General features: G+C 40.4%; 1 protein-coding gene across 1 annotated transcript in view; it reads left to right on the top strand.

Moving 5' to 3' along the window:
- The first annotated feature begins 19,141 nt into the window (after positions 1–19,141).
- DNAJC27 (DnaJ heat shock protein family (Hsp40) member C27) overlaps positions 19,142–27,069 on the top strand; it is a 70,053-nt gene continuing 62,125 nt past the window's right edge. Inside the window, exon 1 of the mRNA XM_036751258.1 lies at positions 19,142–19,478. Coding sequence (XP_036607153.1) covers positions 19,392–19,478 — 87 coding nt within the window. The 5' untranslated portion in view covers positions 19,142–19,391. The remainder of the gene's footprint in view (positions 19,479–27,069) is intronic.

Raw genomic sequence — 27,069 nt, 5'->3', positions numbered from 1 at the left:
AATTTCCTTTCCCACTGTCTCTGCCTGTCAAAACATTTACCCATCCTTTAAAGTCTATCACAGATATCGCCTGAGTTCAAATCCTACCTCCATCACTAGTTGTGTTACCATAGGCCATTCACTTGACCCCTCTGAGACTCAATTTCCTCATCTGTAAATGGGAATAAAAATATTTTCACTACCTGCTACATCTTATTGTGAGAGGGGAAGAAGTGGAAATGGAAAAACCCTATAGAAATATAAATTGTGAATATTAAGATACAGCTTTACTTGTTGTGTGACAAAAGGTACAATGGAGTTGAAACCAGGCAGAATAAGAGATGCAGAATATAGCAGACAAAAGGACCTCCCTGGGGAATGAGGGATCACAACCTTCCTACCCCTAAACAAGCCAGAATACTTTATAAGATTCTTCCTCAATTCATTTTGGTACTTTAATACTTAGAGGGGAAAGGAGCAGTGAATGGTGGATGTGAGTAGACTGCAACTATGAAAAAAACAGTAGAAGATATCATAAAAGAAATGTTTGAGTGAAAAAGATGGCTTGGTAATGTGACAAGACCAAGGGATAACTGATGGACAACCCATTTGCTCTACTGAAGATAAAGTGAAGAAGGCATGTTGGGGATATGGACAATCCAATCCCGCAAACATTTATTAAGTGCCTTACTGCTGCCAGGCACTGTACTAAGTGCTAAAAAGAAAGACTGTCCTTGCCCTCAAAGAACTTACACTCTAATAGGGGAGGGGAAGACGACATATAAAAGGAGACAGGAAACGGGGGAGACAAAGGGAAGACCCAAGGGGGCCTGGGGCGGGGTTATCTTGTTCTGTGGATTTGAAACCAGGCCTATAAGCAGATACAGAGTAGAGTGAACAAAATCCACTTTCTGCCCTCTACGAAGGAAGGCTTTGGGAGTAGGTATTCCACCCTTTAGCCTTCCAATCAGAGGGGAGAGGAGGCTGACAGAGGTTGTGTCAGTCAAGGCTTGAGTTGGATGCATGGGATGAGATCAGAGGTAACAAGCTCAACCTTGAAGGTGCATCTTGTTCCCTGGAGTTGAAACCAGGCAGAATAAGAGATGCAGAATATAGCAGACAAGAGGAGAACTTGGATGGGTTTTGGAGGGGACATACACATTGATAAATCACATATCCATTTTAGAATTTGAATGAGCTGGATACTTCCAAACCCTGTGTTTCATCCAAGACATAAGATAATAGATTTTGATCTGGAAAGGCCCTTAAAAGCCACCCACCTTCTCAATAAACTCCAGCAGCTATCACCTCCAGAATCAGATATAAAATTCTCTGGCATTCAAAACTTCGCAACTTAACCCCTTCCTACCTTCCTAGTCTAACACCTTACTCCTCTCCACATACTCTGTGATCTAGTGACACTGACTTTATTGTTGTTCCAAATACAGAACTCTTCCCGTATCCCAAGTCAGGGCATTTTCACCAACTCTTCCCCATGCCTGGAATGCTCTCCCTCCTCATCTTGGTCTCTTGGTTCCATCAAGTCTCAGCTAAAGTCTTAAGAAGTCTTCTGCAAGAAGCCTTTAAAAGTCCCCCTTAACCTTGGTGACTTCCTTCTGTTGGTGATCTCTGATTTATCCTGTAGATATCTTGTTTGCATATGGTTGTTTGCATACTGTTTTTCTTGTCAGGCTATGAGAGCAGGGACTGTTTTTTGTCTTTCTTTGTATCTTCAAATTTATCACAGTGCCTGCTACTGTGATGGGTTCTTAATAAAGTCTTATTGATTTGACTTGTTGACTCAATTCATTTAGTCTAACATTCTCATTTTATAGTTGAAGAAACTGAGGCCCAGAGTGGTGAAGTGTCATAAGCCCAATATTATACAGGTAGTAAGTGGCAGAGCCAGGATTCAAACCCAGATCTTTTGACTCCAGATCTAGTCCTCCTGCCACTGTACCATGCTCTCATCCCTGTCACCACAGCTTCTAATCTAGTTAAAAATCAGAATTAATGGAATTTCAGGGTTTGGCAGTTTCCGACATCAATTTCTCATGGGCTTGGGCTAGGAGAAAAGTGACTGCCTGATCGATGCTGTTTGTGATTACTCATATGCCTATCCATTTTAATATAGACATCTTAATAGAGATTAAGTACAAAGTGAATGCACCCGGGTGAATTGAAATATTCCCACAAGTGATATTGCCATGCTTTGTGACATAATTGTAATTTGCATATGCTTGCCAATTAAGCAGTTATGCATCTGTAGGAAAAAAAATATCATTAGAAGATAAAGTGAAGCAAAAATACAAAAACTCTAGAATCAGAGGGTATGGATTCAAATCCCAATTCTGCCACTCCATTTGACCTTAGCAAGTCACTTAAGCTCTGTAGGCCTCTACTCTAAAATGAGAGGGTTGGACTAAAAAGGTCTCTAAGATTCTTGCTATTCTGGATCTACATTCTCCCACATGAAGTCTTCCCCAGTGCCTTTGACTGGAAATAATCTTTCTCTCTTGCATGTTCTCATAGAACTTTGTGCTTCTCTTATAGAATTTAGCTATGTTGTGTTATTGGTCATAAGGTCCTAGAAGGTAGCGGATATGTCTAGCTGATCTTTGTTTTTCTTGAGATGCGCAAGTGTGTACATACACACACACACACACACACACACACACACACACAAATACACACACATTATAGAATTCCATCAAACTTTAAAACTGTAAAAGAACTTAGAGGTCAAGGAGTCCAATTCTCACCTGATAGGGGACATTTTCTACAGCATTTTACAGCTGGTTCATCTGCCTTTACTGAAGTATTCCAAGCATGGGAAGCTCACTGCATTGAGAAACAGGTCATTCCATTGCTACGTAGACCTAATTATGAGCAGATTCTTCCTTATTTTGAGAAAAAAATCTGCTCCCTTTAACTTTCATCCATTTCCCTTAGCTCTGTCTGTGGAACAACACAGAATGTCTCATTCTTCTTCTCATGACAGCCTTTCAAATATTTAATACAGCTAATCATGTCTCCCTATGTCTATTCTGTTAGAGTCAGTTTCTTATATGACAGGGTTTCTTTCTCTCTCTCTCTCTCTCTCTCTCTCTCTCTCTCTCTCTCTATATATATATATATATATATATATATATATACATATATATATATATATATATATATATATCAGAATTCCAATTATCTTCCTTTGGACAGCAGAATGATATGGTGGGAAGAGAAATAAAGAAAAAAACAATTCAGCAAAACTAACTAATATGTCAACTATGCCTAACAATATAGTAAGTGTTTTACACCCACAATCCCCCACCTAACCAAAAAATGGAGGGAGGTACATTTTTAACTCTTCTCTGGAGCCAAGCTTATTCATTATAATATTTTTTTGTGAGAGAATGATGTTTTATTGACAAGGCAATTGGACTGGATAGGCCAAACGTTCCATGCCATTACCTAATCGCTAGCTTTGAGGAAGTACTCAAAACTGCTTCTTGGTCTCATCTACTTCAGTGATCTGCTATAGCACAATAAACCTCACCATCTTGCTCAGGGGCTGGCCATCACCACCGTTTATGCTGTTGCCAATTTAGATATCTCAGAAGCAGAGGGGCAAGGGTATGACATGTCCCTGTAGCAGTTGAATCAGTTATATTTACAGATATAATGCAGCTAGTCATAATGGGTGACAGTTATCCTCTGCAGCCTCGTCTTAAGTCACCATGTTGGACAAGATCCTTCCTCAAAAAGGACCTTCCTGGTGAAGGGATATGTCTTATCATATCTATCATATCATTGATGGCTTCTTCAGGTGTCTTGTAGCTGAGTCTGATGTTTCAGGACCTTGGCAGCTTCTCTTTAGCTGGATCCCCCACACAGGATACACTTCTTGTTCTAAAAGATTATAGGCTGCTTCTGGTGGGCGCACTCTTTTTGGATGTCTACCCTGATGCCACCCCACCTATTTCTTGCTCCTTTGCTCTCATGTGGGCATATGGAAAATTATTCTTTATAATTGTATAGTTTTCAGTATCATTTTTTTGGTTCTTTTCACTTACATTGTTGTAGTCATTGTGCATGTTGTTTTCCTGGTTCTGCTTACATTGCTCTGCATCAGTTCCTGTAACTTCATATGTTTCTCTAAATTCTTCTTTCAGTTTCTTCTGAAAGTAATATTCCATTACATTAATCTATTACATGTTTAACAACTTCTCATTTGCTGGGCATTAACTTTGTTTCTAGTTCTTTGCTTCTACAAAAGTGCTATAAATATTTTGACAAATACAGGACTTTTTTCTTTTTTACGTTCTTGGGACATCTGCCTAACAATAGTTGCACTTCCTTTTTGAAGACTTCACCAATCATCTTGTCAATTTTTTGCTCTGAAAATTTAGTTCTGCCAGATATTGACTTCAAACTTACTACTCTATAGTGTTTGCTTCACCTCTTTTCACAATAAGGACAGCACTTGCTTATCTCTTGTCCTCTGGCACTGTTTCCATTTTCTATCATTTCTCTAAAATTACAGTCTGGGTTTTGTTTTTAATCATGTCTGAAAGCTCTTTCAATATCTAAGGACACAATTTGTCTACTCCCAGGGATGTTAAATCATTTAAGAGAAAGAGAAAAGACATTTTCTTAATATCTCTTCACCTATTTCGGGCACTAATTTCCTTTGTATAATTTTTCTGTTCTTCCTTGTTTGAAGATGAAACTCCTTGCTTAATTAGAGAGGAAAATTAGGAGATGAGTAGTTTTACTCTTTTTTTCTGCCATCTGTCAGCAGTGGGTCTATCCTTTCTTTGTTCTTCTCCTTGAACCAAATGTAGCTTTAAAAACCTTTTCTTGTCCATATTTTGAAAATCTTCCTCTCATTCTAGGCTTTAAAATTTATAGTACTCTTCTTGCAGGCTCCCATCACTCTTTTGTATTATACACCCTTTTTACCATCTTTTGAATGTGTCCTTTTTAAAATTTGAACACATAAGAGAGTTCTATGAAGCCACGAGAGTTTCTTAGATGCTTTCTTCTTTTCTTTTTCATCAGGATTATCTGAAGTTATATAGTTCAAATTTTGCTTTAGATAGTTTCCCATTAACCTTTGGCTATATACTCTTTTATCTCTAGTGAGGAGATCATATCTAGCCCATCTCCAAATTTTTGTTTCACCTAGGAAAATCTCTACAACACTAGAAAAACAACCCCAGGTTCAAGGTACTCTGTGAGTCTATAGCCATTCGAAATCATACCTCAAGAGTCCCCTTTGATGTGCTTACCTATACTAGTCTTCCAGAAGACATGATGAGTTCAAAGTAAGGCATTTACTGATATAATATAGTAAGAAAAGTAGCAAAGGAACATTCCCTCCATAAGCCTGGGACGTACTCTCTCTTAAATAACATAAGTGGGAAGAGTGAACACAGAAGGATCACATACAGAGACCACATACTTAGTGAACACACGTCTAGAACATAGATATTTGGGATGCTCATACCTCTGATGTTACAGGGCCACCGATTCTTTTTGGTGACATCATTTAGCTCAACCTGCTCCCTACTGCCTGCCTTTTGCTAATATCCAGTAGTCTTTCTCTCCACTGGGCTTTTGTTGTTACTGCCACCTACTGGGCCTTCCCTGTAAATAATAGGATCAGAATCAGAATAATCATAGAACCACAGAATTTGAGAATGGGAAGGGACTTCAATGAACATTTAGTCCAACCTACGCACAAAAGGAAACCCTACTCTAATGTAGTCAGTCAGTCAATAATTAAAAGCCTACAGTGTGCCAGGCACTGTGCTAAGTACTGAGGATACAAAGAAAGGCAAAAGAGAGCCATTGCCTTCAAGGAGCTTGTAGTCTAATAGGAGAGACAACATGCAAACAATTATACAAGCTATAGACAACATATACTGACATAATCAACAGAGGGAAGGCGCTAGAGTTAAGGGGGATTGGGAAAGGCTTCCTGTAGAAGGTCAGATTTTAACTGGGTCTTGAAGAAAGCCAGGAAAGCCAGGAGGTAGAGGTGAGGAGAGAGAAACAGAGGTCCAGGTATGGGAGACAGCCAGTGAAAATGGTCAGAGAAAGATGGGGTGCCTTGAAATGGGAAGAGCAAGGAGGCCAGAGTCGTTTGAGAGGCTAGAGTCATTTGATCTCTGAGTATGGGAGGGTAGGGATTGTATAAGGTGTAAAAAGACAAGGAAGGTGGCAGGGAGCTGTTTATGAAGGTCTTTGAATGCCAAGCAGAGGAGTTTATTGAATGAGGGCATAAAATGGTCATATCTGCACTTTAGGAAGATCACTTTGGCAGCTGAGTGGATGATAGGTTGGAGTGGGGAGATATTAGTGGCAAGCAGACCCACCAGTAAACTGTTGCAGTGTGAGGTGATGAAGGCCTGTACTAGGGTAGTGGTAGTATCAGAGAAGAGAAAGTTAAGTATATGAGAGATGTTATGAAGGTAAAATCAACAGGCCTTAAATGTGGGGGGAGGGGGAGATGAGAGAATCAAGGCTGATTCCCAGGTTGTGAGATTGTAACTGGGAAGATGGTGAAGCCCTCCTTAACAATAAGGGCATTAGAAGAGGGGAAGAATTTGGGGGAAAGATAATGAGTTCAATTTTGGACATATTTATGATATTTACAGGACATCCAGTAACGTACACAAGAAGTGGCCATTCAAACTTCCAAGAAGACAGAACCTACCATCTTGAAAAGCAATCCATTCTATTCTTAGGCAGCTTCAGTTGTTAGGATTTTTTTTCTGACATCAAACCTAAATGGGTCTCTTTTCAATTTCCACCCATGTTATCATGTCCTCGTGATTCTTTTCTTCTCCTGGATAATTATACTCAGTTCCTTCAATTGATCCAACATGAATTCAAGACCTTCACCATCCTGGTTGTTTTCCTTTGGACACAATCTAACTTACTAATCTATGGAGATCGTAGTTTAGAGATAGAAAGTTCCTTCATTTGGTCCAAATTCTTTATTTTGCAGTTGAGGAAAACAAGGGCAATAGAGGTGAAGCGACTTGTCAAGATTACAAAGATGGCAAAACTATGATTTAAACTCAAGTTCTCTGACTCCAGATCCAGGGTTCTTTCTACCACACAAGGCTAATGAGGGGCTACCCACTAACTTGTCCCCATAAGAGGAAGAATTGCCTTTACTGTCTTTCTTTTTAATAGTCTAGACTTCTAGACTCTAGAGGTATGGGGGAAGGGGCAGGCACATCATGCAAAGTATAAACTTAAATTTTAGTGAGAAAGGAAAGCCTTCATAGACTCCAGTTTTGTGAATCTTAGTCTTTATAGGGAGAGAAATCCAACAATTCCCAGAGTCTTAGCCATAGGGACTAAACTCTTTTGGAAAACAGAGTATCCAAGCAGCTAATTAGAGCCCACTGGCATTTTAATCCTTCTTTGTTCTGCTTCCTACTTCTAGTAGAATTGAAGCCCCTGTCTCAAATTTCTATCTGACTTAGAGTTAGAAAGTTCTTGTAATTATAATTTAACTTCTTACACAGATCTTGTGCCCCACCCCAAAAACTCTTATTTCATGGGAATATGAGAAATAAGCTGCATGGGAGCTGTGCTACAGAGCTCACTTCACTTGCAAAATGTTCAATGATTGCAATATAAATGAATCTGGACAAGTGCAGAAGTTAAGGTTAGAGGGAAAGATCATTGTCCTCTGCTCTCCTGACCTACGTTTTTTCTTTTTTACATGTAAAAGTGGGCAGCAACAAACTTTCCAGTCTTTGAGTTGCCCTATATTTAAAATCTAATTTCCTAAAATCTAGGGTACATATCTGTCTATGCTCAACATTCATTTCCTTTGCTATTATAAATTCCAAGATGGCATGGTTTTGATCTGTCTCACATCAAAAGCCAGTCATAATCACATCCAGAGTAGGTCTCCTTATTGATTTCTTTCGCTTTTGAAAAATGAAATTATTAATAAGACCTGCCAAGAATTTATTAGATACTCTTTTTTGAGCTGGGACAGCTAGGTGGCACAGTGGATAGAGTGCCAGGCCTGGAGTCAGGAAGACCTAAATTCAAATCTGGCCTCGGACACTTACTAGCTGTGTGACCCAGGGCAAATCGCTTAACCCTGTTTGCCTCAGTTTCCTCATCCATGAAATGAGCTGGAGAAGGAAATGGCAAACCACACTAGTATCTTTGCCAAGAAAACCCTAAATGGGGTCACGAAGAGTCGGACACCACTGAAACGACTGAAGAACAAAAACTTCTTTGAGGAAAATTTGACTTCCATTTGATTTATGGATAGTTGAAGTCCCCTGCAAGTCTCGGCCATGGGTCTGTTTTATTATCTGAATTAGGAAACACTATGTATTCAGCTTTTTTTTTTTCTTCTGAAGTCAGGACCTTTAACTGAAAAAAGAGGAGAAAACTTCACCTGTGCCCTCAGGCAGCTAGGACTTAAAAGTCATTATAGACACATCCCAGGTTTCTTTTATTTGTTCCTATATGAATCAGCAGAAGTGGGCAGAACTTAGTGGGTTTGATGAGTCTTTGCAGGCATGTGTCAGATACACGCTCAAGGAAGACAACACGCCTCCTCATTAGCTTTCAGATTTCCATTTGGCCAGCTCTGTACCCTTGTCTCTCTGTCTCTCTCTCTACTCCAAGTCTATGATAGATCTGATACATGTGCATATCTTTAACCTCTCTGGTTTTGTGTATGTGTGTGTGTATCACAAAGACAGGTTCATGTCAGATATATGATTAAGTTGCCAAAGGAATGGTACAGACAATAGTAGAAACTTACATTTATATAGCACTTCATAGTTATAAAATACCTTTTATCTTATTTAATGTCCACAAGAGACAATTTAGTATTGTAGACAGAGAGCTAGCTGTGGGGTCAGGAAGACCTGTGTTCAAGTCCTACTTTTGACTTATAGCAATTGTGTGATCAGAAGCTAGTTGCTTTACCTCTCTGGGTTTTGATAAGCTATAAGATAACAGATTGTACTAGACGGATTGTAAGGTCCATTTCAACTTCAAAACTCTAGGATCCCATTAGATTAGGAGCAGTGGAGGCAATGACAATAAATGTAATTTAAGCTTCTTCCTATCCTTGTAACAGTCCTTGGGATTTGGAACTTGGAGCACTGGGCCCAAGGTCAGAGTCAGAGTCAGGCAGCTTCCCTTAGAGCCCTGAGGAAGCAGAAATGCTGCTATCACATGGCCATCTCCCTGGTGCAGGCCCTCATCACCTCACACTGCTGAGTGTTACAATAATTTTGGTTGGTTTCTTTGCCTCAAGTCTCTCCCCACACCAATCCATTCTCTCTACTTATTAGTGATGAATGACAAAGTGATTTTCTTGAAGTCCAGATTAGACCATGTCCTTCCCCCAGTCAATAAACTCCAGTGCCCTCCCCCATTACCTCTAGGATCAAATATAAAATGCTCTATTTTGCATTTAAAGCCTTTTACAACCACCTTTCCAGTGTTTTTATAATCTACTCCCCTCCAAGGCCTCTACAATCCAACTACACTGTCCTGCCTGCAATTCCCCATATATACCATCGTATCTTCAAACCTTATGTCTTTCCACGGGCTGTCTGCCAGGCCTGGAAGGCTTTCTCCCCTCACCTCCATCTCCCAGCTTCCCTGACCTCCTTCATGACTCAGATCAAATCCTGCTTTCTGCAGGAAGCCTTTCTGGGTTCCCCCAAAGTCTTCCCTCTGAGGTTATCTTCTATTTGACGTACTGAGTTAGTTGTATGCTGTCTCCCCCATTAAACTGTGAGCTCTTTGATGTCAGAGACCCTGTTTTTGGTCTTCTTTGTATCCACAATGTTTAGCACAGTGCTAGACATACAGTGTATACATAATAAATGTTTTTTAACTTACTGCTTTGTGCACAACTTTCAATAAAAGATATCTTCTTTTCCTAGAGTCACAATGGAAAAGAAATTGATGTTTGTAAAAATAGTCATATGTGCATCTATAGGTATGTATATGTATATGTACACATAAACATATATAGTTGTATATGTGTGTGTATATACACATTTATGTGTATATGTATATATGTATACGTATATATGTATATGTATATATAAATTAGAAGGCCCTAGTTGCTGAGAAAGACAGATAAATAATAGGAATGTGTTCACATAGGCAGGCACCACACATAAGCACAGGACCAGCCTTCTAAGTTGTCAAGCTAGATAGCCACCTCCATGGTGGAGTATGGGAACTAGCAGGCAGCGCCTCTTGATTTTCCATTCCCCTTTGAAATTCCATTATTAGGGACTCATTCCTTGCAGTCTTGAAGGTTTCTGGACTCCCAACATCCCTTATTCTCAAACAAATATATGATCCTTTCCAGGTAGATGTTCCCTCCTACAGTGAAGTTCTCAGCCCATCCTCACCTCCCTATCATGAGCTATTCTTGTCCATGTCCTACGATAAAGTCACCACAGAGAAACCAGCTAACACATTGAGGGCTTCTTATCTTTCTCTGGACATCAGGAGGTCAGTGAAACACCAGGACTACCTTGTTACCTCGTGCTCTTACTGAATGACCAGCCTATCTTCTTTTCTGATCAGACATCTTTGATGACAGCCTTTACTTTGGTTCTTCCCTATAGTTATTTATTTACTATATGTTGTAGCCTGTTCACATCCACCACATGCCTCTCCACTGGCCTCTGGGTAATGCTCATTATGAATTCTTTAGAGAAGAATGGCTAGCCACCATGCTACATTGGTAAAATATTGGTATTAAAAACTTAGACCTTTATTTGTGGGAGAAATTGACCTTAAAATGAGTTAAAATTCCTATCATGGTAGGAGTGATACCTTTATAAACTACTAATTGATGCCTCAGTAAGAAACAGCAACATGCTGAGAGCAAAGCCCTATACAGGGAACACAGGATAAGGAGAGTTAGAAGCAGGAAAGTAGGAGGAAGCGGGGAAACTATGAAAGATACAGGAAGACCCAATGACAAAAACATACTTGACCTTTTGGACCAAGAAATATACCTTCAAACACATAGACTAACCCAGAAATTCAAACAAATTCTATCATGGACACTCTAACACATCCCATATAGTCACAGAAAATGCACGCTCACAGATTACAAGTTCACAGGCACAGTCACACACTCCATGCCCAATCACACCAAAGCATATGAGAAGATGGCAAACTCATCCACAGATGCCCTCATATAACCATATACACAGTAAGTATACATACAAACTGAGAGAGCCACAAAATTCAAACCTGCACATGCTCTCTTTCTCACATACCATAACCACACACTTTGGTGTGCTCACAGACTTCCACATGGTTATTCACACAGATTCATGCCTAGACAGACCCAGAATGGTTCTCAGACATAACATAGTCAGACTCACATATGCACCCCCTCAAATTTGCCTCTAAAATTTTCAGTATAATTTTTTTTCTTGTGCCAGACCCTTCATTTTATCAGTGTAAGGAATTTCTACTGAGGAAGTTCCCTCTATCAATGTAAGTGAGCAACTGTTCTGCATTTTATGGTCTTAGGTTCCTGGAGCAATGAGAAGATGAGTGATTTGCTCAGGGTCAAACATACAGTATGTTTCAGAGGTGAGGCTACAGTCGAAGTCTTCCTGACTTTGAAGACAGATCTCTATCCACTATGTACCCCACCGCTTTCATGTATGTGTATGTGTGTATATATATATATGCACATATGCACAATACATTTATATATATGTATATATATAAAATGCACATGTATGTATATATTATCTTTGTGTCTGTATATGCTCACACTCATATGACCCAGGTTGTTAAAATTATATCTCAAGTAACAATAAATAGGCTCTGAGTGAGGATCTAGACTGAGGATACTCCCATGAGTAAAGTGAATAAGCTTTAAGCATAGATTTTGTGACATGCATTTTTCCTGTTCAATAAAATAAGAAGTGAGTTCTAGATAAGTCAATGTGGATTACCCCAGGTTCATAGGAAGCCCTTCGGTTTTTGTATCCATGCTAAACTTCCAACTCCTCCCAGACCTGCTGAGTTAAGGTAACCTGGGCATGGGTGGTAGAGAGGGTAAAGAATCATTGTTATTTGTGGCAACTAGGAAAGCAGGTGAGTGGAGGAGACAGCAAGGAACTGGTTAAAGGTACAGGGAGGGGGAGGCATCCTGTACAGATCACAGATGCTCTTTCCTTAGGCTGCTGTCTGCTCTCCTCTTCCTTGCTCTTCTTCCCCACATTTTCTGTGCGGTTTCCATGGACACCAGGAACTATCACAGCAATAGCATCAGGAAATCTGAAGAATATAAAAAAAAAATCAGACCACACTGAACCCTCCTGACTCAAGGCGTGGATGAATATTGGGCTGCTAATTTTTGTTTTTGACTTTTGTCTTAAAATATTAAAAGTCCACAAACCATGAACCAACTAATGTCCAGAATTCATCTATAGTGAATTAAGAGATTATACCTATGTTAACCTGATAGAATAATTAATGCCTCACCTCCATGGACTCAGCTATCTAGATCATAGCAGAGAACCAGGAAGAAAGTGAAAAAAAATGTAGGGCATGGAGCAGCCAAAAAAGAGCACAAAATCCTCGTGTAAGGGAGACTGGGACCTTGTCTTAGTGGCAAGAATGCAGGGCCAAGGTTCCTTACTCTATCCAGTGTTGCCAAGAGGCTTATTGATGTCAAAGTGATTTTCATGGTGCAAGGGACATTATGGGAGTTAAGAGGAATTAGCTTGCCTTAACCTATCAGGGAGACATGAGAGACTTCTTGTGGAGAATATGATGGGAGTGTTTAGTTAGCAAGAAGTGGGAAAGTTAACTAGTTGAGGTGGAAAAAACAGATCTGCATAACTTTTTAGATACCATTCTGTGTGACGCCTGGCATGACTGTGAAGCTAGCAAGAGAAGGAAATATGTTAATTATCCCCAGGCATGTTGGCTGGAGAGTCTAAAAGGACATGAGCATTCTCTCTAAAGGAAAAAGAAACAATGGCAGCAGATGATGGCTCCAGGAGATGATGGCCGCCGCAGCCACTTCAGAAGCAAAGAAGAACCGCAGCTTTGGGATGGAGTAGAATGGGCAGCAGCGAGATGCAGTGAGCTTCTCAGAGAGGGAGAAATGAAGGGCGTTCTAGATACCATGCTGCACCAGGAGCAAGTGTTGTCCAGTGGCCCTTTTCTCTCCAGCATAGGAGCCTGGAGGTGACTTTATTCCTTTGTTTCAAGGGAGCTAAAAATGATTCAGGACAATTCAATGAAGCGTCTGCTGTCTGCCAGGCACTGTGCTGGTGATGGGAATCAAAGACAAAAATGAACCATTCCTTCAGCTAACTTTAAGGGGGAAAGAACAAGTATATCAATAAGAAAAATCAAAATATGTACAAACTAAATACACAGTGATTTGTCTAGATTTCAGCAAAGCTTTTTATAAAGTATCTCATACTATTTTTGTAATAAGATGGAAAATATTGATTATACAGTACTATCATATGGAATCAGAACTGATTAGATGGCTAGGCTTAAAGGACATTTGTTGATAGTTTAATGTCCATGTGGCAGGTCGTCTCCACTGGAGAACCCCAGGGATCTGTGTTTGACCCTGTATGATATTACATTTTTATCAATGACTTGGATAAAGGCATAGATGGCACACTCATCAAATGTGCAGATGATAAAACATTGAGAACCAGAACTAATATATTGTATGACAGAATTAGGATACAAAAAGATATTGACAGGCTGCAGTGGGGTGAATTGAATAAGATAAAATTCAATGGGGATCAATCAATCAATAAACATTTATTAAGTGCTTACTACAAAAAGAAGCAAAAGATAGTCCTTGCCCTCAAGGAGTTCACAATCTAATGGGGGGCATATCAAGCAAACAAATACATAGAAAGCAAGTTATATGCAGGATAATTAGGAAATAATTAAAAGAGGGAAAGAATTGGAATTAAGAGGAGTTAGGGAAGAGTTGCAGGAGAAGGTGGGATTTTAGTTGGCATTGAAAGGAAGTCATCGAGGTCAGTAGTAAGAGCAGAGGAGGGAGAGTGTTCCAGGCCTCATGCATAGCCAGAGAAAATGCCTGGAGCTAAGAGACAGAGTGCCTTATTTGTGAAACTGCCAGGACTCCAGTGTCACTGGATTGAGGTAGTAAGGTGAAAGTAAAGTCTTGAACTTGGGTACAAAAATCAACTTCGCAGGTATAAAATGGGGGAGGCATGGATAGCAGCTGTTCTGAAAAAGATCTTGAGATATTAGTGAACTACAATCTCAATATGAATCAGCAGTATGATGTGGCAAGCAAAAGAGCCAATATAATTTTGGACTACATTAAAAGGGGAATAGTTTCCAAAGTTAGGGAGCTGGTGGTCTCTCTGTACTTTGCCCTCATTCTCATTAGACTTCATCTATATTTAGTTTTGGGTGCCATGCTTTGAGAGAATTAATAAACTAGAAAGTGTTCAGAGGAGGGCCACCAGGATGAAATCAATTGAAAGCGGGCATGTGTAACCTGAGGAAGAAAAGTTTAGGGATGGATATGATACTTGTCTTCATATATTTGAAGGGCTGTCATATGAAGGAAGGATTAGATTTATTCTGTTTGACCCCAGAGGGACAAAACCAAGGGTAATGGGTAGAAGTTTCAAAGAAGCTAATTTAGGCTTAATGTGAAGGGGGAAAACTCCCTAACAATTAGAACTGTCTAGAAGTAGAAATGAACTCTGTCTCACAAAGTCAAGGTTTTCCTTTTTGAAGGTCTTCAATCAGAGGTCGGAGAACTACTTGACAGGTATGTTGTGTTCTTTTTGCATATGAGTTGAACTAGAAATCACTGAGAACTTCCAAATCTCCAATTTTGTGACTATGTGATTGAGAGTAGGGGGAATCAGTAAGGCTCTTTTAAGAGGTGGCTCTTGAGCTCACTTTTAAAAGGAGGTAGAGGTTCCAAGAGTAACTGAATAAGGAGAGAATCCCAGGTATGGGAGACTGCTTGTACAAAATCATGGAGGCAAGAGATGGGATGTCATGTACAGGGAATAGCAAAGAGTCCAGTTTGACTGTAATTTAAAGTACATGAGAGAATCATAAACCAATTCTACTGCTGGCTTTTCCTTTTCAAATTTATTTTGCAATTCTGTTCTAATTAAAAGCTTTAAGATTTGGTTTATGATTCTTGGCCTGTAGGTACAGGATATCTTGGATGAGTGATCAAAATATATTGATATGACTATAATTAACCATAAAATACATAGAAATGATGGTTATAAGGTAGCACAAAACCAAAGTTAAATGTAGACTCAAAAGTCAGAGAATACACATGTTGGAAAAATTACCATCTAGAAATCTTGGGTAGAGAAAATAGGAAAAAGTTGTAGTGTATGCTGAGGTATAACAAAGAATCTGTAAAAACAATTGACCATTCTAGAATTGCTAAGCTGGACCATTATTTTCTCAAAGGGTTACCTCACTTGAGGCATCTTCACATGACCAGATGACCTACTCTCCTGCACCCCCAACTCTACCAATAAAGGCATCAGATGACATGGAATATGAAATCATAGAGAAAATAAAATTTGAAGGATTGAGGAAATATATATGCTCACTCCTTCATGTTTCATTATCTTCTTAAAATGAGAAATATGCCTATATTTCTACTTTCCATATGCTACCCAGCATAAAGATGGGGAAAAGTGAGGCATGATTGGGCTTTAGTGGGTATATGCATATGTGGTAAGAACAGGGAGTGTTTACTAAACCAGTAAACCATTAACTACACACAGAGTCTAGTATTCATTCCTGTGGCAAAATCCCAGAGAGCAGAGGAATTGAATTCATCAATTCAATTCAGTAAGCATTTAGTTAGGGCCTTTTATGTACTGGCACTCTTCTAGGTCCTGGAGACAAAAAAGACTGAACTGAAACAACCCCTCCCCTCAAGGTGAGTGGATAGAACAACATAGGCACAAATAAATTAAGGGATCCAGGAATGCCTCATGATGGAGTTGGCCCCTGGGCTGTGCTTTAAAGGGATTTTGCATGGCAAGAGAAGTCAGGAGAGTATTCCAGCTATGGGAAACACCATGCCCATTACTATATCAACAAACAAAATCTTTTTGTAGCTCTTCTCTCACAGATTTCCTAACTTTATATCAGGACTTCTTTTTCAATGTTTTGTAGAGTTAGGGAGTCATCTAGTGGTAGAGAGAGAAGTTACTACTTCTTCCTTTTTACTTAAATAGCGGAAAACTGAATTGTTCTATCAAAGGCCCTTAGCAAACCTGATGAGTTTTTACAGTTCTTCATAAAATTTAGGGAAGAAAAAGTGATTTGATGCTTCATAAGGGATTAAGATAACCTAAAAGAAGGAAAAAATCTCTTTACTTCCATGGATGGAAATTTGGGTGGTTTTGACCTGCTGGAAAGGAGAATCCCTCAAGGGAGTAGTCAAAGAGGGATTGAAGAGTTTTAGGAAAATTATTCTCCAAGGATATACCAAAAATTAAGTGACTATTATTTTGTTTATTGAAGCAAATTGTTAATAGAACTTTACCTTAAGTGCTGTAATTAAGTTTTAACTTGTGGAATTTTTGTCTATTGTCTAGAAGTGTTATAACTGTAACTCCAAAATAATTTATTTTACATATCCAAGGACATGGCAGCAGGGTGGGAAGGAAGGTGTTTATCAGCTTGGATGTTTTTCCTCTTCCTAGGCAGAAGAATGTTTAGATTTAGAATTATTGTAAATTAATAAAGAACTTTTTGGAACAATCTCATCCACAATGCAGAGTACAATAGGTATATATGATATAAGCATATACAAAATGGATACAAAAATAGCTACAAGGTGATGAGGAAGTACTATCAGTTGGATAGAATAAGAAAAGGCTTCGTTTAGAAGGTGGTGACTGAGCCAAGTCTAACTTGAAGTCAGTCAGTCGATAAACAAGAGATACAACCAGAGGCAAAAGACAGTCCCTACCCTCAAGGAGCTCACAAGCTAATGAAGGAGACAACAAGCAAACACATAATGTACAAACAAGCTATATGCAGGAAAAAAAGGGACATGATTCTAAGTGGGAAGGCTCTAGAATTAAGAAGGGTTGGGAAAGGCTTTCTTTGGAAGACAGGATTTTAGTTGGCACTTGAAGGAAGCCAGGGAAACCAGGAGGCAGAGATGAGATGGGAAAGCATTCCAGACTTGGGGAACACAGAGAAAATGCCTAGAGCCCAGATGGAATGTACTGCTGGTGAAGTAGCAAAGAGGTCAGTGTCACTGGATTGAAGATTAGGTGGCAGGGAATAAAGTGAAAGAAATTTGGAAGAGGGAGAGTAGATTATTAAGGGCTTCAAATGCCAAATGAAGGATCTTTTTTTTTTTTAATCCTGGAGGTTATAGGGAGCCACCGGAATTTGAGTAGGAAGGTGACATGGTTGAACCTGTGCTTTAGGAAAATCATTTTGGTGGCTGGAGGATGAATTGGAGTTCGGAGAGACTTGAGGTAAGGCGGGACCCACCAGCAGGCTATCATAGCAGTCCAAGCATGAAGTGATGAGGGCCTTATACCAGGGTAGTGGCAGTATCAGAGGAGAGAATTGGTCCAAGGTGTAAAGTATTGACCAAAACCTAATTTCTGACAGACTTGTTATCCAGTTTCCAGAAGTTTTAGTCAAATTGTGAGTCCTTCCCTGCGAACCTGGGTCTTTGGGTTTATTAAACACTATGCTAGCATTTTTGTTTGCTTCTATGTTATATCTACCTACCATGGATGTTGATCCATGTCTGTTTTTTTAAACTAATTCCGAATAGTTTTTTAGTGACTACTACTATGTAGTACAGTTTGAGATCTGGTACTGATAGATCCCCTTCCTTCCCACCTTTTTTTTCCCCCCCATTTTACCCTTGAGATTCTGGACCTTTTATTTTTCCATATATGTTTTATTATTTTTCTAGTTTCATAAAACAGTCTTTTGGGAGTTTAATTGGTACAGCACTGAGAAAATTACCTCGGATAGTAGTCATTTTTATTATATTGCCTCAACAATTAATGTTTCTCCAACTATTTAACTCTATTCCTGCAACATTTTAAAATTAGATTCATATAGTTGCTTTCTGGGTTATTTGTGAGGGTTGAATGAGATATATTAAGTCCTTCTCCGGTCCATACGCATTTGTAAATCTTAACAGGCTAAACTAGTACCAGTTATTATTATTATTAATTTGTACCTTGAGTCCTCTGCTTTTTTCTTTCTTTCTTACACTGCTTATGGGGTACTGGGCTGTCTAGTCCAGTGAGGCCATGAAGTAACAGGCCATAATAGTGGAAAGGCACTCACTAGGCACCTTGGTTTCCAAATGAAGGTTGGGTTGCTGGTGTGTAAAATTAAGCCTTAGCCTGCCTTGCTCCTGAGGCAGGTAGGCGGCTCAGTGAATACAGCGGTGGGTAGTCAGTACAGTCAGGATAAACCTGAGTTCAAAAGGAAGTGGCAAACCATTCCAGCATCTTTACCAAGAAAACCCCCCAAACTGGGGTCACGAAGGGGCGGACACAACAATTACCTTGCTATAATGCATTTTAGGGGCCCTGGGCCTGCCATAACAAAATCTATTTTACTCAATTCAGCAGCTAGGCAAAACATTTATTAAGAGGTTTCCCAATATGCGCCCTGGAAGTCCCTATGCTCAAGGGACTTACATTCTTATAAAGACAACAATGAAAAGTGAGCTGGAAAAAGGGGCGAGAAGGGGCTAGAGACAATGTTGTTACAGTTACCAGGTTTAAATGGAGAAGGGCCCTTCGGCTGCATCTAGTCTAACTCTCATTTTGTCCAGGAAACAGGGTCAGAAAGCCGAGCCCTGCCTGCGGCATGTCCCACTACGATGAGGGCCTTCAGCGGGCACAGAGGGGTCCCAGGAGGCCCAGGGATCCCGATCTTTCTAATTTGTTAGAAAGAACCACCTTTGGGTGGTTCCAGAGAGGCCTGCAAATAACTGAGCCTCCAGGGGAAGCTGATGAAAGGAAAATGAAAGCCCTCGCCAATCACTGCTGTCCTCGGACCGCGCAGGACCACGAAAGGAACAACACCCGCGGCCCATCAGGACCCAGGGAGACGACCCGTAGGGGGAGGGGAAGTGACGTCACGCCCTCCCCTGTCTCCTCGCGAGACGCTTCGCGAGCCCAAGACTCACGGCGCGCCGCTGCTTGGCAGCCTGGCCCGCTATGGCGGGTCGTGTCACTGGGGCGGCGACGGTGACGGCGACGGCATCTGCGGCGGCTCCCCCATTGGGCGGCGGAGGCCCGAGGGACGGGCGAGCCTAGCGAAAGAGGAACGACTACGCCCTGTTCGTTGGCCCCGCGGCCGTGAGGGCAATGGAGGCCGGTATGCCAAAGCGGAAGGAGCCGGGCAAGTCCCTGCGCATCAAAGTCATCTCCATGGGCAACGCAGAAGTGGGGAAAGTGAGTACCGCGCGCCAGGAGGGGAGGGGCAATGCGAGGGGCGGGACTGGGCGGCAGAGCCGGCGCCCATTGGCTGCCGCGGCGGCCGCTCAACGGCTTCAGGCCTATCCGCCCTTTTGCCCCCCCCCGCGGGTAACCTGGGGAACGCGAAGAGGTTCTTCTCTAGGCGCTTTAGTAATAGACCTTTGAGTTCAACCTGCCTCCTTTTATATAGAAAGGAAACTGAATCCCGGATGGAGAGGCGACTTGTCCAAGGTCACATAGGTGGCAGATGGCAGAGTCAGATTTGAAACCTAGTCCGTTGCCAGTGCTCTTTCTACTGCCCCAAGCTGATCAACCCCTCAAATACAGCCCCCCAAAAAGATAAAATACTTGCCTCGGCTTAGGATAGCATCTTAGGATATCAGAGATGAAAGAGACCTCAGAGGCTATCCAGTCTAATCGGCTCCTAAAGACAATATCCAACAAGTGGTCAGCCAGCCTCTGCTTGAAGACTCCCAGTGATGGGGAACTCACTACTTCTAAAGGCTGACTATTCCAATATTGGACCTCTGCTCTTCCTTGTCTTGAACTGACCCCTTCTTCTCTAGCTTCCTGGCATACAATCTAATGAGTTAACATAGGAGCTTTTCAAATCTTAAAGCACCTTACAATTATTACTTATATAATTATTACTTACAGTTATTGTTAGAATCTGGAAATTTGGGAGGGATCTTAGAGGTCATCCAACCTGGTCTTGTTAGAAGCAGTTTGCTTCAGACAGCAAGCATTTATTTATTTTTATTTCCACATTAGGTTGTGAAAGAAGATTCAGAACAAAAAGGAAAAACCAGGAGAAAGAAAAAAACAAAAAAAGTGAAAATAGTATGCTTTGATCTGCATTCAGACTCCATAGTTCTTTCTCTGGATGTGGATAGCATTTTCCATCACAAATCTTTTGGAATTGTCTTAGATCATTGTCAGGAAGCATTTTTTAAGTCCTTATTATGTGCCTGGCCCTGTGGATTCAAAGGAAGACAGCTCTTGCCCTCAAGGAAGTGTATATTCCTATGGAGGAGACAATATATAAGTAACAAGGCACATACAACATATTTTCAGGATAGATGGAAGGCAGTCTGAGAGGAGGAGCCCTCTTGCAGAAGGTGGGATTTGATCTGAATCTTGAAGGAAGCCAGGGAAACCAACCACAGAAGTAAAGTAAAAAGCCCAGGATGTGGAGTCAGGGAACCTGGGTTTAATCTCACTTTTATCATTTATTGACTGGACAACATTAACTTCTCCGAGTCTCAGTTTCCTCTTCTTCAAAACGAGGAGCTTGAATAGGATGGTCTCTATGACCTTACGAACCTCCCTCCTAATGTAGGGATCGTCCCTGACAGTCTCTGCTTTCAAACCAGTGAGAAGTGTTGTCTACGTGACAGCCTGACAAAGGAAGTCCTTTCCATCTTGAAACAGCTCTGATTATTAGAATGTACCTTCTTCTGCTGAACCTAAATCATCCTCCCTGTACTTCCAATCAGTTGGAAGGGATTGGCCATGGTCACACTCGATAGTTAATCCTGGTCCCACAGTCAGGATTTAAAACCAGGCCACCTGACTTCTAGTCCAGTGATCTTTGCATTACATATAAAAATCACAGTTACCTGCTGATAAGAATATAACACTTTAAACTCTGCGTAGTTCTTTGCAGCTCTTCTTTCATTTGATCCTCATAACCCTGTGAAGGAGGTAACACAAAAGCTATTTCTGTTTAACGGATGAAGAAATTGAAATTGAAGGGGATGAAGTGACTTACTGAGACCATGGAGATCATAATTATGGCAAAGCTGCAACTTGGACATGGCTTTATCTTTGAGGCAGCTGGAGGCACAGAGTCCAGAGTGGTGTACCTGGATGCGGGAAGACCTAAGTTCAAATCTAGCCTCAGACGTTCACTAACCGTATGACCCAGGGCAACTCACTTAACCTCTGTGTGTCTGCTTCAGTTCCCCAGCTGCAAATGGGGACAGTAACAGCACCTAACTCTCAGGGTTCTTATAAGGGTAAAACAAGAGAATAAATGCAAAGTATTTTGTAAACCTTCAAGCTCTATATACGTGCTTGCTATTACTATTGTTATTCTACAAAGACTAAAATTAAATAGTCCCCCCTCTCAAAGAGCTTGTATTTTGGTGGGGAAGGAAGCATGTATATGTAGTTAGCTACACGATACAAAGTATATAAAAGATAGAGGGAAGGCTCTAGCAGCTGCAATTACCAGGAAAAGCCTCTTGCACAATCGTTTGAGCTGAATCTTCAAAGAAACCAGGTGAGGTAGAAGTGAGGAAGAAGTATGTTTCGGGCATGGGGGACAGCCAAAGCAAAAGCACAGAGTCGGAGAGTCCAATGTGAGGAACAATAAATAGGTCACTGTGGTTGAACCAAAGAATCTGTGGAAGGTATTAATATATGTGAAAACTAGGAAAAGGCCAAGTTTTGAAGAGCTTTGAATGCCAAACACAGGAGTTTATATTTGTTTCTAAAGTTAATAGGGGCCAGTGGATTTTAATATGGGTGGGGGGAACATGATCAGACCTGTACTTTAAAAAAATCACTTTGGTGGCTGCATGGAGGACAGATTAGAGTTGGGAAAGACTTGAGTCAGGGGGACCAATTAGGAAGCAATGCACTAGTTTAGCCTAGAGTTTGTGAGAGCTTGAACAAAAGTAGCGGTTGAACTGAGTGAGTGGAAAAGAGGACACAGACGTGAGAGATGTCGTGGAGATGGGAATGACAAGATTTGTCCGCTGGATATGTGAGGTGAATGAGAGTGCGAGTTGGAGACGACACTGAGATTATGAACCCGGGTTACTGGGAGGACAACTGGGGAGCTCATAAGAAGGATGAGTTTGGGGGAAAGATGAGTTCTTGGTCCTCTTATACCTTCTTCCTTTCCACATTATCTGTGACCCAGGAAGACCAGCCTCCTTCCTGTTACTCAGACAGGACGATCCATCTCCCAACTTGTTTCATTTTCCCCAGCTGTTTCCCTTGCCTGGAATTCTGTCTTTTTTCATCAGTCTCCTGGCTTCTGTGGCTTCCTTCAAGCTAAATTCCCATCTCATAAAAAAGTCTTTCTGATTCCCCTTAATACTAGTGCTTTCCTTTTGTTGATTATCTCATATTTATCCTGTTCCTACATAGCATTTTGCATGTTATCTCCTCCATTGTACTGTGAGCTCCTTGAGAGCAGGAACTGTTTTTGTTTTGGCCCTTCTTTTGTGTGTCCCCAGAGCTTAGTGCAGTGGTACATAGTAGGCACTTAATAAATGCTTCTTGACTTTTTCTCTTATCATGTACCTCTTGAGTAAAATACAACTGCCTCGAAGGTAGAAAGGGGTTCATTTTTTGTATTTGTATCCACAGTACCTAGCACTGTGCCTGGCCCATAGTAGGCACTTAATAAGTGCTTGTTGATTGATTTGTTACTGTGTCTTAGCAATTTTTCTTGTAATCGTTGATGAAATAAGCCTCTTCCCTGTTTATTTCCATGTTTCCTTAGAGAGCTTGGTTGGCCTGAGAGAGGCCTCTGGATGAAGCAGGGGGAAACTTTGGTGGTGGGGGCAGGTACGTAATTTCCATCAAGCTGCACACAGAGCTGCCCTTGTTGAAATTTTCAGTTTAATGTACACATCTTATTTTTGTCCATCCTTGTGAAATTTTCCTCAGGCAAATTTCACCTTAGTCACTTCACTTTGGCTGGCTCTCCTTTTCCCCCACTTCTTTCCTTGACACTTCAGACAGAATTAGGCTAGGCCCACTGGGGACCTGACAAGCTGTGTTTGGAATGGAGAGGGGAGGGGTGTTGTAAGAGAGGGGAGAAAAAGTGGGAAGAGAATGACGAAAGAAATCAGGGATGTCCTAACGCAAAATTTTGAAGTACGTGGATGGTTAGCTCTAGTACCTCTCCCTTTTTACCTCCCTTTCCTCTCAGGGACCCTCTTTCCCTTCCCTCAGGAGCTCATGGTTCAATTGCCCTCCAAATGCTCCTCCTCACTTCACTCAGGCTGCTCTCATTCTTCCCTCTCCATCTGCCACCAGTGCTTCACGAACCTCTTGATTCCATTTTCACTTCCCTACCACCTCACCCCATCAGGACTTATTTTCCCTCATTATATCTTAACCATAAAAACATGAAATCATAACATTTTACACTTGAAAGAGACCTCAGAGGTCATCTAGTTCAATCTATACCCAAAGCAGGATTCCTTTCTGCAGCATCCTTAACAGAGTAACTCAAGCCTTCGAAGACTACAGGTAAAGAAATTGAGGCTTTAAGTGGATTGCAAGCTCAGTTGCAAACAAACTAAGTGTAACATAGCTTTACATCATCTGCAGATTCAGTGAATAATTCCATTTTTACCTTCATTTCAAGTCATTGAAGGAATTAGTGGAAAAAAAGAGCCCTATTGCACCCCACTAGAGACCTATCTCCAGTTTGACGTTGATCTGTTATTAATGCCTACCCCTTGGATCTGGTAACAGAATTAGTTCTAAATCTAACTGTAACCTAGCATCCATCATCCATCCCTCCTCTTCTTGTCCACAAGATACTGTTAATGACAGACTGACAAGTTGCTCCCTGCAATTAGGTATACTATGTCATAGCATTTTCCCCATCTAAGGATATGATAATCCTGTCAAAAAAAGATGAGTTTAGTCTGTAATAACTTATTCTTTATGAATACATGTAAGTTTAAAGTGATCACCAGCTCTTTCCAAGTTCTTACAGACCTTTAGGAATTCATTCGAAAAATTTTTCAGGCTTGAGCATCAAGATTGGTGCAGACTGTAATTTGAATAATTCACCTTCTTCTCCTTTTTGAAAATTAGGACATTAGCCCCTTTTCAGTCCTGCAGCCTTCTTTGCAGTTTTTCAACAATCACAGACATTGGCTCAACAATTACGTTTACAGATTGATTCCATGTTCTGAAATGTAGTTCGTTCAGGCATCAGGACTTGAGGGTGTTTAGAGTGCTTTCTTACCTTCTCATCACCTTTCTTGGGTTTCATTTCTTGGCAGCCATTTTTATTCTACTTTTTAAAAAATTGGCATTGATAATTTTTGCAGTCCCATCTAGAGCTTTGGGCTACATCCAGTTAGGGGGCAGGATATAAGAGATGATCTAATAAAAGACCCTGAAAAAGAGCATTCAAGACAATAGAGGAACCAAGAGAGAACTAGGTCATAAAACCCATAAAGGAAAGAGTACCAGTGAGCAGAGGTTGGTCAAAGTGCTACAGAGAAATCAAGAAGGATAAGGACTAAGAAATAGTCATCAGATTTGATAATTAAGAGACCATTGGTAACAGATGACCTCTTCTGCCTTTGTCTATTGCTCCTTACAGCCACCCTAAACTAGTTAAAGTAGGTTTCCTAGAGGCCGGTCTCAAATGTTTGTTTGTTTGTTTGTTTGTTTTTGCTTGCCTCCTGCCCCTAATTAGTGATTATAAAGTGAACACTGACCAGGATTAAAGAGACCTTGATCTTGTTCCCAGTTTTGTTAGGAACCGGCTGCATGACCATGGGCAAATCACTTTACTTTCCTGGGCCCCAGTTAAATGGTGGTTTTGGACCATATGATTTCTTTTCTTTTGCTTTTATATGACCTGCTTTTTTCCCACTGTATCACTCCCCAGTCCCTCCCAGAAAGTCCTCTGTTATAATAAAGAAGGAAAAAAGGAAAGAAAACAGTTAAATAGAACTAACCAACGTATTGAAAAAATCTGGTATTATCTGTAGTGTTCTGCATGCATGGTCTCCCACCTCTGCAAAGAAGGAGGGGAGATGTCTTCCTATAGTTCATCTTTGGGGTAAATCTTGGTCATCATAATTTTTAAATTATTTTTTTCAATTAATACCTGCCTTCCTCTGTCCTCCTCAAGCCCCCAAAAGAAAAAAAAAAGCCCCTGAAGCAAATATGCATAATCAGGAAAAACATGTTCTCACATTGACTTTGCCCAAAATTGGATGTCTTACTTTGTATATCTGTCACCTTCTTATCAGAAAGTAGGTATGTTCTAAATCATCAGCCCTCTGTAATTTTGACTGATCATTGCATTGAGCAGAATTCTTAAATCTTTCAAAACTGTTGATTTTTATAATGTTGTTATAGTATAAATTATCTTGTTTTTGCTTACTTCACTCTGCCTCAGTTCAAAATTAGGTTGAAGTGATGTCCCTCCCCCCGGTCCCCAGCAAGTTGTATAGACTTCTATTTATTGCTCTCCCCAGTTTTGAGAGATGTTATCCCCCTCTTCCCCATTTCTTCCCTAGTACATCCTCCTTCCCTTCAACTCTTCCTTTTCCTTTTTTTATTTAAGATCTTGAGAGCCTAACAAAAACCACTTTCAGGCCCAGTATCTTATTTGACTCTGATTCCTGATGACATCACTGTTCTTAAGTGGTTGTATCACACACACACACACACACACACACACACACACACACACACACACACACACACACGCCCCCATTAGAATTCAACCACTTTATTCTTTTAAAGTCTTTTCTGATTGCTTGCTTATTATTATTACTTACTTTGCCTTTTTATATTTTATGTATTTATATTTTTCCTCCTTACTTCTCTTTACTTTGTAGTTCATAGTTTATATCAGCTCCAGTCTTTCCGTTGTGAATGATTGGAAGTCCTCTATTTTATTAAAAATCCATTTTCTCCCCGTAGGATGATAGTCAGATTTATAGCCAGAATAAACAATTCTTAGTTTTAAGGCTATATCCTTTGCTTTTTAGAGTCATAATCTATCTTTCTCACTCCTTCATAGTGATGACTTAAATCTTGTGGGATCCTGACTGACATTCCTTGGTACTTTCTGGATGCTTGCAGTATTTTTTTTCTCCTACCTGGAAGCTCTAGATTTTAGCTATGACTTTCCTGGGAGTTTTCTTTTGGAGTTTATTTTAGGACATGACCAGTGGATTCTTTCTCTTTTTACTTTGTCCTGTGGTTCTAAGAGATCTGGGCATATTTCTTTTAAGATAAAAAAATATACAATTTGTTTCAGTCAATGAAAATCTGCTTTTTCTTCTCCTCCATCTCCCCGCTCCCCAAAGAAAAACAAAACCCCTTTGTAATCATGTATAAGCAAGTAAAATAAATTCCTAGTTTGGCTATGTCCAAAAAATATTTGTGTCAATCTGAGTTCTGAGTCCATGCATCTCTATGATTAGGTGGATATCATGTTTCATCATGAGTACTCTGAAATGATTTGGTCATTATGTTGATCAGAGTACTTCTGCTGCCCTTCCTTTTTTCTTTTTGCTTGGATAAGGTTTTATATTTCTTGTGCCAAGCTGTTAATTCCATTTCCGATTCTTTTTTCATTAACTCTCATTTCTTTTCCAATCATTTCCTCTAATGCTCTAATTTCTTTTATAAAATAATTTTTAGCTCTTAAAAAAAACAAACAGAAGTGTTACTTCATTTCTTGCAGGAATTCTGGTTGAACTTATACTCAAGTTGTCTTTTCCTTTGAGGCTTCACTTGTAGGTATGTTGGAGTTATTCTCCTCTCCTGAGTTTGTGTCTTA

The sequence above is a fragment of the Trichosurus vulpecula genome, chromosome 3 (assembly GCF_011100635.1).
Source record: "Trichosurus vulpecula isolate mTriVul1 chromosome 3, mTriVul1.pri, whole genome shotgun sequence".
Lineage (NCBI taxonomy): Eukaryota > Metazoa > Chordata > Mammalia > Diprotodontia > Phalangeridae > Trichosurus > Trichosurus vulpecula.
The sequence above is the reverse complement of the archived record's forward strand: the minus strand, read 5'-3'. Positions and strand labels throughout refer to the sequence as shown.